The 18,223-nt window shown below is 38.1% G+C and overlaps 1 protein-coding gene across 1 annotated transcript; it reads right to left on the bottom strand.

Moving 5' to 3' along the window:
- Nucleotides 1-1,934: 1,934 nt before the first annotated feature.
- On the bottom strand, nucleotides 1,935-3,485 carry LOC121804143 (protein FAR1-RELATED SEQUENCE 5-like). Its single transcript, XM_042203684.1, has 3 exons — nucleotides 3,281-3,485; nucleotides 2,641-3,177; nucleotides 1,935-2,377 (listed from the first exon to the last, which is right to left on the bottom strand). Exons 1-3 carry the CDS (start codon nucleotides 3,483-3,485, stop codon nucleotides 1,935-1,937), a joined length of 1,185 nt encoding a protein of 394 aa, XP_042059618.1.
- Nucleotides 3,486-18,223: the final 14,738 nt, after the last annotated feature.

Here is an 18,223-nt window from a genome sequence, read left to right as displayed (position 1 = left end):
CTATGCACAAATCACAGCAGGCGTTGCTGCCCATACAATATAATTTTTTATTATTATTTTGTTTATTAAAAAAAAATTTAATATTTAAAAAATGTTTGTGAGGGGCCGCAGGGCCCTGCTGTGATTTGTGCAGCAGGGGATCCTCTCCCCTCATTTTAATGGGAGCGGATCCTCTGCTGTGATTCAAACATAGCAGAGGCTGCTGTGTTTTGAAATGGTGTGGTTTTGTCTTCCTCCGCACGACGTCGTTTGGTCAATATCCCATTCCGCCAAGTCTGAGAATAAAAACTACGCTGATTTGCTTCTGTGACCGAAACGGTAGCGATTTGGTGAATCTCTCAAATCTGTAATTGACAAAACGCGGATACGATTCTTAAATTAAATCTTATCTCTTTTCCCAAATATTTCTTTCCCTCCTTTTTCTCTTCACGTCCAAAACGGAAACGAAACAACGATCTTCAACCATATAAATAATGCACACACACTTAATTTTGCATTCCTAGTCTTTGTGTCAATGAAGGGTGATCGAATTCATCAAAGAAACCTCATCCAAAATTTCTGCTAAAATATGCCTATCACTTGTTTGATGAAAAGACTAATAGCATATCACTTGTTTGATGAAAAGACTAAGAGAAAAATTATTTATTTTGAATTGAGTTGGATAATTTAAAATTTGGTGCTGTATTCAAAATTAAATTTTATCTATTGTACATCATGTAGGCTCCTAATATTATTTCTTGAAATAAAAAATGTATATATTTTTGCATTCCTAATCTATGTGTCAATGAAGGCGGATCGAATTCATCAAAGAAAGTTCATCCATACTTTATGCTAAAATATGCCTATCAAATGTTTGATGAAAAGACTAAGAGAGAAATTATTTATTTAGAAATTGAGTTCGATAATTTAAAATTTGTTGTTGTATTCAAAATTAAATCTTATCTATTGTAGATCATGTAGGCAGCTAATATATTTGGTTAGATAAATAACAGTAGTTCAACGCAACATTAGCAAAAATAATTAGATATAAACAATCCAAATATGCTTGCTTTGAAACAAAGACTAATCCAAAAATACTAGCTCAAAAAGGCATGAGTTGTTACTAATATCAAAAACTATATTCAAGGAGTGCCTCCAAAGCTTTGTACACTGATGTAAGGCATTCAAAGCATGCATGAGATGAGCATCCAAAACATTGTATAGGGCAGTGAGGTATAATCTCAATCATCTCGATCTCTATAATGGTGATTAACACTAGATGTGCCTTCAGAGCTCTGTATAGTGCTGTAAAACATGTAAATCAAATATACACACAAATTATTAAATCTTGAATTACTAGTGTTTAGAGTTGATCAACAAATATGATGCATGCTTATATTTCAAAGAGGGACAAAACAATGAATATAGAACCAAAACTCTTACCATTTCGGAGTTGAGCATGTTGTTCCACTGAAATATGTTCCATTACCAGAATACAAAGTTTGATCTAATGGAGCCTAAACACACAAAAAAAAAATTGTAAAAGATAAATCACAACTAACCAAATACTTTATACTGTAAATAATTATACCAGTAACAATTCTGTGAAACTCAAATGATTTGTAGTCCTTTCGGGGCATGCTTGAGGTGTTGTAACTGTAGTCCTATCGGGGCACGCATGAGGTGCTGTAACTGCTGGACAAGAAACACACAACGTACCTCGTGCTCCATCCTATAGTTATATTAAAATGTATATTTAATTAACTTATTTTCCAAATATATAAAGGTATAATTTGTATACATACCTGTATTATTTTTCTTCGTTTTGGTTGAAGTTCTACCCAACTCTTCAATCGTCTCGAACCTTTTGCACCAATTTTCTTGTTAAATCCTTTTGATGCTACTATAGAAGAGATATTTGAAGAGATATTCACATTGTTAATGTTTTGTTGATCCTAATCTCTTGAACGGATTTCCATCACCTTTTTATATAGATCATGCATTGTTTCATGCACTAAGGAGAAAGTGGATTGATGGACAGAAGCTTCATTAGCCAACCTTATAAGCATTTGACATAGTCTCTGATACCACTCAGTACATTGTAATTTAGAATCTTCTTCAACTACATTGCCTGTATAGTCACGTACTACACCACTTCTAGCTTCTTTAGTCCAATTCTTAAGAATATAAGTCTCTGGAAGCAACTTCACATCTAGCACATCAAACACTTTCACAAAATGACAACATATTAATCCAACCATCTCAAACGTTCGACAACTACAGTGAATCATCTTAGTATTGGGATCATAGGTCACCCTCCATTCCCTATCATGATCAATTAGCCCAATAACATATTCAAATAATGATCTCCTTCCATCTTTATGCATTATATATGCAGCTGCAAATAAGTCAAACTCATTTTGGAATAGATCAAACACTGATAGAGTATAGATCTTAGAAAGCTGACGTAACATAGGAGAGCTCTCTAACCTCAATCTGGGTAACTTTTGGCGTGCCTCAAAGTCACACTTTAGTTCACTATATCTTTATCCTCTACAACCCGCTCAAAATTCTTAAAAAATTGAGCAATGTTTAAATTGGGCATCGTACAATTCTTGATGCTAGAATTGACACTCTCACTAAGTTGCGTGCTTCTCATACCAATCGTGAAGGCTTTTATATAGCATCGTGCCCATTTTGCCTTTACACTATATAGTTGCTTCAACCATGTGCTGTCTTGAAGATTATATTGTGTCAATAAGTTGCTCCAAGCCTCTTCAAACTTGATTTCATCCTCAAAGCCAAACATACACCTCTTAAAATCTATCAAGAAATACGATCCTTCCTTCATGAGGTTTCCCAGATGCTTGATTCCATTTTGCATTAAATGCCAAGTGCATAACCCGTGAAATGTCTCTGGCATTACCTCATGCAAGGCTTTTGCCATAGCTAGATCTTGGTCGGTGAAGACAGTGAGATGCCTTTTATGTTTGTGTACCTCCAAAAAAGTTTCAAACAACCATTTAAATGATGCTATTGTTTTATCATACAAAAGTGATGCACCAAATATGACAACTCTTCTATGATGATTGAAACCTGAGAATACAGCAAGTGGTCTATTATCACGATTTGTACAATATGTGGTATCCAATGACACAACATCGCCAAAGTACTCATAATCAATCAGCATTCTTGCACCTGCCCAAAAAAACATTAGTTATCTGCTCTTCCACATCCATTTGGTTCACATGGTAAAATGATGGATTTTTAGATAACTGATCTTGAAAGTACCTCATTAGACCATCGGCTTCATCATATACCATGCTTCTTTGTCTCTTAGATCGAAGATAATTCTTAGCGTCTAAGATAGTGTAACCAATTCCATCTCTTACCCCGGCTTGTCTGGTCATCAAATCAAAAGATGATTTCTGATTGAGCCCAACATCATCTGCTAAATCATTCTCATGTGCTTGAACTTCCGTAATGCGCCACTGAGAAGATAACATATGTACTGTCTCCGGAAGATGGAGGGGATGATTATGCTATTCTTTAAACTCCTTCACTTTGTACATACCATTCACATAAGTAACCCCCAATCTTACTTTACAATTTGTTCGAGTCTCAAGTCGAGGATTGACCGTCAAAGAATCTCTTTTGTCTTCTTTATGCACACCTTCCTTACAACAAACATATTTGTATGATGTTATTTGACTAGTTTTTTTGCTTTTGTTGAAATAATGTTTCCGAACTCCGAATCCAACTTTCCCTCCATATTGAACCCAAAACATCCAAGCAACATCTAAGCTATCATATTCCATACCAATTCTAGGCTTGAAATCAGAATTGAGCTCAAATTCATTGCTTACATAATTATAGTGCGAATCTGTTGACGCCAATAAAATAGAGAAATATCAGATGAAATATAAGGTGAAATGTTTATGCAGATTAACATCAACGATTACACATGTGAGGGTCACTTTTACTACTTCAATTTAAACATAAAATTCTAACCTTTTCTAGCTTATCTCACTATTTCTCTTAGAATTTGATGGAAAAGTATCAGGGTTCACTCCATATATAGGCAAGCTCAATAACAAGCAAAACTGACATTATATTCATAAAGGTAAACCATACATCCCAACAAAGCTTTAGAAATAAAAATTATTTAGATGAATCAAAAGAATCACATTCCTGAGAAAAAAAATTCATACATGAGAGAACAAACAAGCATGTGAGTAAAACTTAAAATATGTCCGCAGAGAAGAAAGAAAATTAAAAAGTGTCGAGCTGAAAAGAAAGAAGATGGAGAGATTCTCCTGTTTCCATTTGGACGTTAAGAGAAAAAGGAGGGAAAGAAATATTTGGGAAAAGAGAGAAGATTTAATTTAAGAATCGTATCCGTGTTTTTTCAATTACAGATTTGGGAGATTCACCAAAACTAGACATGCACAAACCGAAGTTGACCGCCGGTTAACCGGTGGTTCGGAACCGCCGGTTCACAAACCGGAACCGGAACTGTCGCCGGCGGTTCGTAATGGATGGCAGTTCGGCGGTTCAAGCGGGCCGGTTCAGGTTCAAAACCGCCGGTTCGCCGGTTTGAACCACCGGTTCAGCGGTTCCAACGGTAGGATTCCGGCTAGGGCGTAGGTTTTCAAGCTAGGTGTGCAGAAAAACCGGCGATTTACGTCAGAAACCGGCGGTTTCTGATGTAAACCACCGATTTCCGACAGTTCAGCACCTTTTCAGGTGGCAGCGTATAGGCCTGAAAACCGGTCAGAACCCGCCGGTTTTCGGCCAGAAACCGGCGGTTTTCGTCAGAAACCGTGGACTGAACCGCCGGTTCAGTCCTAAACCGCCGAAATTTGAAATTTGAATTTTTTTTTTCTTCCAATTTTACTCCTATAAATACCCCACTTCCCCCATCATTTTTACTCACCTCATTCTTGTGTTAACAAGGATTTCCTTCTCAATCTGAATTTCTCTATTCTCTATCCTCATTCTCTATAACTGCTCAAGTTGTTTACTAGTATATTTGTTGTTGTGTTCGTAATTTACCATTTATTCAATACTCAATATTCCATACTACTTTCATTTTGCATTATGTCTTCTTCTCGTGGTGGACCGGGACGTGGTGATCGGGGCAAAGGAATTGCCCAAGATCAAAGTAGTCGTCTCCAAAGATCAAAGCGACCTAGTCGTCGAGAAGTTTTGGAAGAGGTTTCCCGAGTGGCGGCTGAATGCATGCAAGTAAGTTCTAAAAACAAATTATTTTTATAATTCATAATTTCAAAAGATTGAGTTTTTTAATTTTTTTTTGTGTTCCTAATTAAAACTTCTACTTATATAATATTTATAGATAGAAGAAGATCATAGGATGACCATGCTACTCGCTGAAACGCATCAAGGTGGGGGAGGGGCGGTGGTAGTTCCCAACAACAAGATGACGAGTACGACGTGCAATATCATCGGACTCGGACAACAATGATGATAGATCTCATTTTCGTATTTCGTCTAGCACCGGCGGAAATGAGGACATGCCTCCCCCTCCACCGACTAAAAAAGCATTGAAATCTGATATTTTTGTTAAACGCTACAAGAAGGTCCCGGTGGTAATTCCAAGTCCTAATGATCCGCTCTCTCAAGAAGAGACATTGGCGTTTCATGCATATTGTAACTATTGTGATAAAGTCTACAAATTTGAGAGTGGTGGGGGATATGGCACCCTCCGTCGTCATTTGGTGACAAAGCTTCCGGTAGAATGTGGCACTGCCTCTACCCAAACCCAACTAAACTTCCAACCCGGTGGCTCAGGTTCGTCAGGTACGCCCCTTTTTAAATATGATCCTAAAAATTTTGCTGACGCTATGACTAGATGAGCTGCAATGAAGCATTTTCCTTTTAATGTTTATGATGACAAAAAATTTGAGGTTACTATGCAAAGTGGTTTGAACGTAGCTGTCAAAAGAGTAGGTCGAATGACCGTTCAACGATCTACCGTTCGATAATGTTTGGAGAAAAAAGTTGAATTATCACGTTGTTTACTCAATTTGGGACACAAAGTGAATATTTGCTCAGATGTATGGACTAATTGTTTTAATAGACATTCATACATGGGCATTACGGTTCACTTTGTGGACAATAGTTGGACTTTGAACAAGCGTTTGATTGGTTTTAGAGAATTTGAGACACCACACACTGCACCCGAAATTGCTTCTTTAATTATTCAAGTTTTGAATGAGTTGCTATTATGCAATAAGATATTTTCTGTTGGTTTTGATGATGCAACTGCTAACACTGCAAGTATTAATGACTTGATTGCGGCTTGTGCTCCGGTTATTGGTGGTAAGTATTTTCATCAAAGATGCATATGTCATATTTTGAATTTATGTGTACAAGATACGCTTGAACTATGGCAAAAGCATGTTAGTCCTATTAGAACTGCAGTTATATTAATCCATCAAAAGCCGCATATTGGCAAAGTTTGGAAGAAGTATTGACATCAAAAGTAGGTAAGATATACGAATTTTACCATTGATGTGTCTCATAGATGGAATTCGACATATGATTGTCTGAATTCTACTTTGACGCATAAAGATTCTTTGTGTGATTTTTTAGAACCTATCCCGTTTTTTATTTATATCTGTCGCATAGTTGTTGGGATCATAGCGTGAGTTTATTTAAATTGTTCATATATTTCAAAAATGCGACTGTTGAATTATCGGGTGTTTATTATTGCACTGCTGTTCGTGTTTTAGAGCATTGCATGTATATATCACTTGGTTTTAAAACTGCGAAGAAAAATGCTTCCTCTTCTCCTGAATTGATGTGTATTTTATATTATATGATTGAAAAATGGCTTAAGTATTTCAGTGAGATTCCAACGGTGTTTTTGATTGCAAAGGTCTTGGATCCAAAATGGAAATTAGCCGGTACCTCCAGGATTTTAGATTTTTATTATAACAATTTGAGTTCTATTGATCTTGGTCCACTTCAAGCATTGCAAGCAGATACCAATGACCAATATGGAGTAAACCTAACCGAAACATTTCAAATAAACCTCCCGGACCGGTCAATTGTCCAACAAACCTTCGAGTTTAACTTGTGTGCTATCTACACCGAATATGAAACCAAGTATAACAGTACCCACCAAGTCAGAAGACCTACCCCTCCTCAACAACATAATTCTGGCTTCGCATTTTATACTGATTATGATGACCCCGATGCGCAATCCCAATTAGTCGACCTATACAGCTACAGCACCGACGGAAGGTCGACCTCAGGTATGATAAGTGAGTTAGATTTATATTTCGATTCACTCTTTTCCTTTGGTGATGAAGGTCCTACTCCTCCCGCCCAAATCGACATCCTCGATTGGTGGGGAACACACGAGAAAGATTTTTCCAAACTTGCATCAATGGCCAAGGAGATTTTTTCGATTCCGGCTTCCACTGTCGCCGTCGAGTCCGCTTTCAGTGTTGGATCACGTGTGTTGGTTGAATCAAGAAGTAAGCTCTCCGCGAAAAATATGGAAGCCGTGATGTTACTTGATGATTGGGCCAAAGCTGACGTTAGAGAACAAGAACATGATTGGGATGATCGTCAGGACGAATCACAAGAAGAATTCACCGGAGATGAATCGTAGGCCAACCGTCAACCGCCGGCCAAGCAAGCCAAATAGGTAAGTAAGGTAAGAGAACTACGTGGACTTTGATTCCGTAATGCAAATGAGCATTAGGGATATGTAGGCACCTCAACTTAAATTTTAAATTTAAGTTGAGCTCACGTCCTTTTTCCTTTATTTCTTTTTTTTTCCATTTGTTTCTACTTTAAAAATATGCAAATACAATTAAATAATTGTATTTGTATATACTCTAGTAAGTTAAGTAGATTTCTCTATAAGGATAAATGCGGGAAACTTTTGACAATTCTACTATAATTGTTGATTGTTAGACTAAACTCAATATTTAAGGTTGAATTGCTAAAGGTATCCTCAATTTAGTTATGTAGAAACACCTCCTTCGCCGACTAAGAGTATATATACTTATAAATTTATTGTTCAGAACTTCAAGTTTTTTGTAATTTGTAATTAGCTTCGTTGTAGACTAGTAGTGTCGTTATATTTAAATTTTTTTATTTAAGACTTCCCGTTTTTTTGTGATTTGTAATTGTTGTAACTTGTAATCTCAATAAAATTGCAATTTTCATCGTGATTTTTGAATTTTATTTACGCACATTTCATAAATAAATAAATAAGAAAATGCAAAAAAAAATTACGAACCGCCAAACCGGCTCGGAACTGGCGGTTTCGGCCAAAAACCGGTGATTTTGAACCGCCCCATGAACCGGCAGTTTTTTGAACCGGAACCGGAACCGCCGGAACCCTTGGCGGGCCGGTTCTGATTCATGAAAATGTTGAACCGTGAACCGCCGGTTCCGGTTCGAAACCGGTGATTTTTGAACCATGTGCATACCTAACCAAAACGCTACTGTTTCGGTCACAGAAGCAGATCAGCGTAGTTTTTATTCCCAGATTTGGCGGAATGGGATATTGACCAAACGACGTCGTGCGGAGGAAGGCAAAACGACACCGTATCAAACACAGCAGCCTCTGTTGTGTTTTATTCACAGCAGAGGATCCGCCTCCCTCATTTTATCTTGTCTTTCTACACTTCATGTTGAATATATTCAATAAGCCATGCTTGTTTAAGATGAAAGGAATGAAAATTGAAAATAATGGAATGGTACTTCCTTCGTTGCTGACTGACGTCCCTTTTTTATTTCTCAAATGGAAATACATTTATTTCTATTTTAGTTTTTCAAATTCATAAACAAAATAAAGTTTCATAAATTATCTATATGCCAAAAAATGAGTTATCTTTTGTAAGAAGGAGGGAGTATTTCTATTTTCATTTCATTCTTTTATTTGGGGAGTACAACTTTTTAGGAATTACCATTTCTTTTGGAATCATTATTTCATTCTTCATAGGGGTACTAGTGGATATCTGATCCAAACAAAAATTAGTACCCGATGTTAGGATTTAGATTTGTTATTCTGTTAATAAAATTCATATTCTTAGAGTGTCCACAATGGGGGAGCCGCGGCCCGCGGCTCGGTGCGCGGCCCCCCATTGCAGAGAGCCGAGAGGCGGGGCGCAGGGCAGAGAGCCGAGGGCGAGCCGCGGCTTCGGCCCTCCATTGCAGCGGGCCGCGTTTCGCGACTGGGCAGCGGATTTTAATTTTTTTTTGTAAATTTCGAAAATTCCTTATAAAATACTACACTTCCATTCCATTTTTCCAACTCCATTTTACTTCCATTTTCCTCCAATCTTTCCAATATTTCCTTCCAATTTCAATTCAACCTTGCAACTATGGATTCCGACGATGAACAATTCCAACAAGCGGTAGATCTGGAGTTCCAAAACCTTGCGAATCTGGTATGCATATTTTGGGGTCGCTGGATCGAACAACGACATCAACGTTCTACGATCGTCACACCTGTTCAATGACGAGAGCCGGGGTGAGGGTCCGCAAGTTAGATTCATGGCCAACGGCACTCAGTACAACATGAGGTACTATTTGGCCGATGGGATATACCCTCGCTGGCCCGTGTTTGTGAAGACGATCCGACAACCCGTTGGGCCGAAGCAAACCTACTTCGCGAAAAACAAGAGGGTGCTACGAAGGATGTTGAGCAGCTTTTGGTGTACTCCAAGCGCGATGGGCCATTATACGGTACCCGGCTCGACAATGGCACGAAAATGATGTCGCAGACATCATGACTGCATGTATCATATTGCACAATATGATAATAGATGACGAAGGAGTTGCTGCAGAGCGATGGACACCGGAAGATGGTGCTAGTTCGAGCTCGGGTATTGCCATGGAGCCCCTGCAGATGGGTGTACCACGTAGTAATGAATACTTGATCCAGCAGTACACCGATATGCGGAGCCAAATATCACATACATCACTGCAGGCTGATATGGTTGAAGAGGTCTGGAACCGTAGAAGGGGCGCCGCAGAGTGATATGGGTTTTCGGGTTGTTGTTTTTAAATTAGAAAACTTTCGTTGTATAATTTTCCTGTTTTAATATAATACAATGAAGTTCTTGTTACATTTTGTTTTTAGGTTGTGAATTTTTTATTTATAATTCAAATTATTTTATTTTAATTAAATTTATAAATATCATAAATTTAAAGTCTAATAAAATTTAATATAGTTAAATTAAAAATAACATTAAAAAAAGTGAACACATTATTTTTTTTTGAGAGGGCCACATTTGGTGGCCCTTGTTGTTTTTGTTAAATTTTATTAATTACCATTGCAGAGGGCCACAAGAGAGCCACAGATGGTGGCCGGGCCACATTTGGTGGCCTTCAAGGGCCACCATTGTGGACACCCTTAAGGATAGTTAGCAGAATTGATTTTATTGTTAGTTGTTACCCTTATTTAGCTAGATGTGAACTATTTTCAATTTAGTTCTTCTTTGTAAATCTATTATAAATAGATGTTTTGCTTCTTCAATAAAGTAGTTCATTACCTCAAATTCAATATCATCTTGTGCGATTTAATATTCTTACAATATGGTATCAGAGCTCTTACTGGGATCTGAGAAAAGTAGCAGTCTTTTAGAGTGACTCACGAAAAAATGAGTCAAGAGAAAAAAATTTATGCAGCCCGCCAAACCACGTTTCGATGGTCATTACCACCATTGGAGCATGCTGATGGAAAACCTTTTTAGATCTAAAGGTTATTGGAGTCAAGTTGAGATTGGTGATGTGAATCAAATTGTAGTCCTTTATTGCATTATCTTAACACATTTTTAAAGGTGAAAAATGGACTCATTTTAATATATTATAGGACAAAAGACCTTGCTCTAAGAGAAAGAGGAAAAAAGAAAAAAAGGTCCGAATCTGAACAGTAATCAGCCCTTCAAGATTAATTTGAAAAGCTTCTACAAGGCCACTATTGCATTCACCTTCGAAAGAGCTTCGCGTGGATACCTCGCACGCCTCAATCGGAGTCCGGTAGAAGAATATACGGCTGTTTTACGAAGACGGCGCATTGCAGTGAAAAATGCGTGGGCCGGGTGTAAATTGCCCGACTGGGCGTTTTGCGTGCATATCGCGATACGGAAAAAACGCCTGATCGGGTGATTTCTATGCAAAAAAAGGCCGACCGGGCAAATTTTACTGGGCCTGTTTTCTAGCCCTAACTATTTAAATAGCTAGGGCGCGACTTCCAAACCGTCTTTTCGCGGCTGGAGGTGATTTTTAGAGAGAGAAAGAGGCTTCGAGTCCATTTTTGGGAGGAAGAAGAAGAAGCTTGAGGCTAATTATTCTCTAATCTTTCCCATTGATACTCTCGGATTTTGCACTGTTTTAAGGCCTTTATATGGTCCGTTTTTAATGTCAAAATCACAATTCATGTCCATATTTTGCATATTTTATCTATTTTGGTATTTTGACGTGTTTTGTGAGAAATGTGCATATTTGAGCCTAAAAAGACAGCTAAAAGTCGAAGTTGGAAATCTTGAGCATTCGAGACGCCCAGCGCTCAACTGCAACCCATACAGCGGCCGCTGGTGCCCAACGACCGATGAGCCAGTAGCGGTCCGCTCCGGAGAAAGTTGTGGTGAAACGAAGAACACGCCCAGCGACCGCTGGGTAGTGCGCAACGACCGCTCCAAAAGATCCAGAAGCTACGGGATGATTTCAAGCGACCGCTGGGATGAAGTGTAGCGACCGTTGTTTGAGAGGCAGAGGCTACAGATCAACCCACAGCGACCGCTGGCCGAGGTGCAGCGGCCCGCTGGGAAAACCCGACACACAGAATTAACCTACTTTCTTCCCAAGATTTACCAAACTTAGTCACTTTTTGCCTTATTTATCGATGCCTGAAAATACCACTATATATACGCCTTCAAACCTCTTCATTAAGGATCCTCTTTTTGCCAATTAATTCCAGAGCATAAATTTGAGAGTTCTTTATAGTGCAAGGGGTTAAGAAGGAATCAATAGAAGATCAAGAGCTACAAGGATTCAACATTTGAGTTTTATTTGCTTTAGTTCTTATGTTCTTTTTGTTTTCCCTACAATCAATGTTTTTAGCTTATTCTATCATATTTAACTAAACTCATAGGATTCTAGGGATGTGTCAGTAACGACTTTGGTTATACAATTCCGTTTTCTATTTAATATCCGTTTTGTTTTTACTTCGTTTCTTCCCTAAATTGTTAAATAATGCTTCACGTTTGAGTGACACATTCTGTGATAATTTAATACAACTTGCTACATAATCGTGAGAGGAGGTTGGCGAGTTAGGTCCACTTAGTAGACATTACAATTAGCTTCCCTTAAAACGACACTGTTAATAGAGAGTGATGACTTTTCAAGGGTCTTAGGAGCTTTTGGGAGTTACGGATCTAGGATTGACAACCCTAGTGTTGGTAATCTACGCTTGTGCCGCATGGGCAAAACTTATGTGACTCGTTCTATCGAAATAAAAACTGTGCTAGGGTATTGTAGTAGGAATTTGTATAACCATAACTGTGAACGCACATCCCTAGAATTCCCTTATCTCTCATACTTTATATCTGTGATGTAATTGCAATTAGTTGTTTATTGCCCTTTTTAAGTTTTTTACTTTAAAAAATTCCAGAACCTTTCGGTTTTCCAAATAGTGAAAGAAGCTTAGTAGAAGATAACCAATTTGTGATTGTTTTCCCTGTGTTCGATATCCGGTACTGACCTTTAGCTATACTATATATACTCTGTATACTTGCAGGTTTATTTAGTGCTAATAAAAAATACATCACCCATATGGTAGCATTTACTTGTTCTCTTGTATTGTTGCCCACTATGAGTGGCTAGATTTTAAGGATTACTCCTAGTTAGTTAGGGATGCTTGTAAATATAAATCCATGATTGTGTTTTGATAGATTTCCGTATTTTGGTTCTTTTCTATGTGTTTATTTCAATCTGTGTTGGGTTTTGCTAGCAAACTTAATCCAGTAATGGCCTTAACTTCTATGTCTCTTTAACTTGGAGTAGTGAGCTAACATAGATAAGAAATCCTAGGGCTAAAACTGATAAGGGGATAGTCCGGGGTGGATCTTGGGTGTTGAACGTTCGTAGAAGTCAATCCCGAGCTTACTATGCGGCTGTAGGAGTGAGGGGTTGGTGAGTAGAATCTAGGAGACGTGATCAACTTATCCGAGGTGTAAAATTCCACGATCAGTGATCAGTAGCGTGAGAGCGTAAAATCAACAGGATCCCGATAAATAATGGAAAGTAATTAGACTTTAGGATTCATGTTAACAAGCAACCCGAAACAAGCTAGGAGTAGTCTTCCCTCTTTATCGTGATTCCATTGCATTTTTCCTTCTCGTTTCGTCCTTCAATCGCCTCTTGATTAAAAACCCAAAATTAAACTATTTTACTGCTTTTTAGTTAAGTTTACTAGTTTTAGCAATTAATCTCCTCCCTGTGGGTTCGACACCTTTTATACTGCATTGCACGTCCGTATACTTGCAGAGGTAGTATTTTTAGGGAATTATTACTTGTTTTGTGTACTTAAATTGTACCCTAAAAATTACAACAATAGGTTATGAAGAACCAAAAGCAGGAGCATCATTGAGCGATGCCGATCGAAAGAAACTGGAGGAATTGAGGACTACATATTCAAAGTAAAGAATTACCTGTTCCAGGCGATATACAAGACAATTCTTGAGCAAATTCTGGATAAAGGAAGCTCGAAGCAGATATGTGATTCCATGAAAAAAAAATTCGAAGGAAATGCTAGGGTGAAACGTTCAGCCTTATAAGCGTTGAGAAGAGACTTCGAGATTCTGGAGATGAAAGTAGGTGAAACCATAACCAACTATTTTGCACGGGTTATGATTGTTGGCTTGTTGCTAATCAGATGAGGAGTTATGGTGAGCAAATGAACGAAAGTACCATTGTCGAGAAGATTCTTAGGACTTTGACTGAGAAATTCAACTATTCCCCCCTTCCCATAGAAATAGGCCATTTAGGGTTGACAGGTGTTTTAATGTATAATTGGTAAAATAAGAGAGAAGGGGAAAAAGTAGTTGAAATTGTGTAGTGGATGGTGTGACCCATAAGTGATAAAGTAAAAGAGAATGAGAAAAAGGTTGCCATAAATGGATATGGACCATTTCTATGTGACGGAGAAAAAAAGAAATATGACCTATTTATATGGGACGGAAGGAGTATATAGTAGTCTTGATCAAAGAATCTAAGGATATTGATTCACTCACAATTGATGAACTGCAAAGTTCACTGATTGTGCATGAACAAAAGTTTCACAGGAGTCAGGGAGAAGAGCAGACACTCAAAGTAACACATGAAGAGAGGAATGGTGGAAGAGGTCGTGGAAGAGCTGTGTTCAAAGGAGGAAGAGGCAGAGGAAGATGTCCCCAATCCTATAACAAAGACACTATCGAGTGTTACAAATGCCATCAACTTGGGCACTATCAATATAAGTGTCCATTATGGTAAAAGTAGGCCAATTATGCGGAGATGAATGACACAAAAGAAATATTTCTCATGGCTTATGTAGAGTTGCATAAAGCTATCGAAATGATGTATGGTTTCTCGACTCTGGCTGTAGCAATCATATATGTGGAGATCGATCAATGTTTTATGATCTGGATGAAGATTTCAAGCAAATGGGAAACAATATGAAGATGTGTGTTGCTGGAAAGGGTTATGTAAGATTGTGTCCCAATGTGTCACTCATATAATAAGTGGAGTGTTCTATTTGTCGGGGTTGAAGAATCATCTTCTAAGTGTTGGGAAGCTGCAAGAAAAAGGGTTAGCCATTCTGATTCAATCAAATCAATGCAAAATATACCATCCATCAAGAGGTTTGATCATTCAAACCAACATGACAACAAATAGAATGTTTATTTTGATATCTGAAGTCACTAATAAACAAACAATAGAGGAAGTGTGTCTTGAAGCAACAATAAAAGATCTATCTCAGTTATGGCATCGTAGATATGGTCATCTCAGCTATAAAGGCCTCAAGAATTTGCAGCTCAAAGAAATGGTGAGGGGTTTGCCTAAGTTCTATGAGTTTAGCGATGTTTGAACTTTATTGCTTGAAGAGAAAACATCATCGAGATTTAATTCCCAAACAGAGCCCATGGAGACATCCCAAAAACTGGAACTTGTTCACGCAGACTTATGTGGACCAATCTCTCCAATCTCCAATAGCCATAAAATGTATCTGATTTGCTTTATAGATGATTTTAGTAAAAAAAGCATGGGTGAAACTTTTAGTTGAAAAGTCAGATGCATTTGGTGCTTTCAAATTTTTTAAAAATTCTGCAAAGAAAGAGACTGGATTGGCCATTAAATGTTTTAGGACAAATCATGGTGGGGAATTCACTTCAAGAGAATTCAATGACTATTGCAAAATGAATGGAATAAAGAGCAATTAACCAATGCATATACCCCGCAACAGAATACCGTTGTAGAGAGGAATCAGTAATGAACATGGTGAGATGTTTATTATCTGAAAAAGGTGTTCCGAAGACTGTGAATTTGACCATCTATGTGTTGAATAGGAGTCTCACACTATTAGTGAAAGATGTGATGAGGAAGCTTGAAGTGGAGTTAAAACATTTGTAGAACATTTCAGGATTATTGAAAGTATTGCACATGTCCATGTTCCTGAAGCTCGAAGGACAAAACTTGAATACAAAATTTATAATTGTGTTCTATTGGGATTAAGTGACGAATCAAAAGGGTATAAGCTCCATGACACAATATCAATAAAGGTTGTGATAAGTCGTGATGTTGTATTCGAGGAAGAGAAGAAGAGGGATTTGGATAAGAGTTACGAATATTAGATTCTACTAGACTTGGAATGTGGAAATGAGGAGGAGAAAAATGTATCTTTTAGTTCTGATACAACAACTGATGATGATGTACTTCCAAGTCCTATAAGTACAGAAGGTTCCCCAGAATTATGTGCAGAAACTTCACTAGAATTATCTAAATCAGAAGTAGGCAGAAATCGAAGAGTTCCGCCATGGATGAGGGACTAAGAAAATGGTGGCAACCTTGGCCTCTCTGATGAAGATATTAATGTCAATATGGCTTTCTTTGTTAGTGCAGATCCAATCATTTATGACGAAGTAGTGAAAGCTGATAAATGGAGAGAAGCCAGAGATTTAGATATGGAATTAATTGAGAAGAATGGAACGTGGTCTCTAACAGAGTTACCAATAGGAGCTAAAAGCATTGGGCTAAAATGGATATACAAAATGAAGTTGAACGAGCATGGAGAGGTTGAGAAGTATAAAGCTCGATTAGTTGCAAAGGAGTATGCACAAGAATATGGAGTTGACTATGAGGAGGTGTTTGCACCAGTTGCTAGAATGGATACGGTCCGAATGATTCTTGCCTTTGCTGCACAAAAGGGCTGCAACATTTATCAATTTGATGTTAAGTCATCATTCCTCCATGGAGAGTTGGCAGAGGATGTCTATGTCGAACAACCAAGGGGCTATGAAGTAAAAGATGAAACTCATGAAGTTTATAAGCTGTACAAGGCACTGTACCGACTTACCGGCTCAAACAAGCACCTAGAGTTTGGTTCAACCGGATTGAGTGATATTTCCTAAGAGAATGTTTCAGAAAATGTGATAGTGAACAGACACTTTTCATCAAAACTAACAAGCAAGGTAAACGTTTGATTATTAGCTTGTATGTTGATTTAATTTATACCGGAGATGATGAGGCTATGATCAGTGAGTTCATAGATTCGATGATGAATGAATCCGATATGTCGGATTTGGGAAAAATGAGGTATTTCCTCGGTATTGAAGTGGTGCAGTTTGGTGAAGGGATCTTTATAAGCCAAATGAAGTATGTTATGGAGATTTTGAAAAGATTTGGGATGGAGAGCATCAATGAAGTTTAGAATCCGATCACTCCAGGGATATTTAAAGATGAATCTAAGAGCCACTAGACCAAACAAAATGTTTGTTGTTAGCCTGATCAGTAGGTACATATCAAAGCCAACAGAACTTCATCTCATGGCAGCCAAGAGGATTTTGCGTTATATACAAAGAACAACTGAATTTGGGATCCTTTATAGGAAGGGAGGAATAAGGAGTTAATTGGCTTTACTGACAGTGATCATGCATGTTGTTCGGAGGATAGAAAGAACACGCCTTTGTTCTTAGCTCTGGAGTAGTTGCTTGGTCTTCGCGTAAGCAGCCGATTGTTATTCTTAGTACAACAGAGGCTGAATTTGTAGCTGCTGCAGCGTGTTCATGTCAAGCTATGTGGATGAAGAGAATTTTGAAGGAACTTGGCTATGAAGGCAGTGAAGGAACTACCATTTTCTACGACAATTGTTCAATGATCAAGCAGTCCAAGAACCCGGTGATGCATTGTAGAAGCAAACACATAAATGTTCGTTTTCACTTCCTACGAGAGTTGTCTAGAGAAGGAGTCGTGCAGTTGAAGCATTGTGGAACACAAGAGCATATGGCTGAAGTGTTAACTAAGCCACTTAAACTAGTGAGGGATCAGTTGGGAGTATGCAATGCACCATCAACAATCTAGTTTAAGGAAAGGAATGTTAGGATTTTGATTTTTTATTTCGTTAATAAAAGTCCTATTCTTTAGGATAGACAGTAGATTTGATTTTATTGTTAGTTGTTACCACTTATTTAGCTAGACGTGAATTGTTTTCAATTTAGTTCTTCTTTGTAAATCTATTATAAAATAGTTGCTTTGCTTCTTCAATAAAGTAGTTCATTCCTTCATATTCAATATCATCTTGTGCAATTTAGTATTCTTACACCCGATACCCGACCTAAAACTAAAATCGGGTACATAGATACCCGATCCAGTCCCGATTTTTTATATTATTATTGTTATTTTAAAAATTTTACCTCAGCTTCACTACTGCCTACAGTTCGCTATAGAGGACGACGATGGTGGGCGTAAGACGACTAGAGGGTCGACTGCCAAGAGGGGGCTAGCTAGCTGGGAGAGGGCTGACTGCCGAGAGTCCGAGGGACTGAGGAAAAGGCGAGAGACAAAGAGAGAGGCGGCGGCGTAGCGGTGGATAATGTGGAGGAAGGGGCGACAAACAAAGAGGGAGAGCTGAGCGGAGAGGGTTGAAGGGGTTGCGTTTCAGTTTTCACGTTTGAATTTGGGGTACCCTAAACCTAAGTGACTTAGTCAAGAGTCAACA

Source organism: Salvia splendens, chromosome 5 (genome assembly GCF_004379255.2).
Source record: "Salvia splendens isolate huo1 chromosome 5, SspV2, whole genome shotgun sequence".
NCBI lineage: Eukaryota > Viridiplantae > Streptophyta > Magnoliopsida > Lamiales > Lamiaceae > Salvia > Salvia splendens.
The sequence above is the reverse complement of the archived record's forward strand: the minus strand, read 5'-3'. Positions and strand labels throughout refer to the sequence as shown.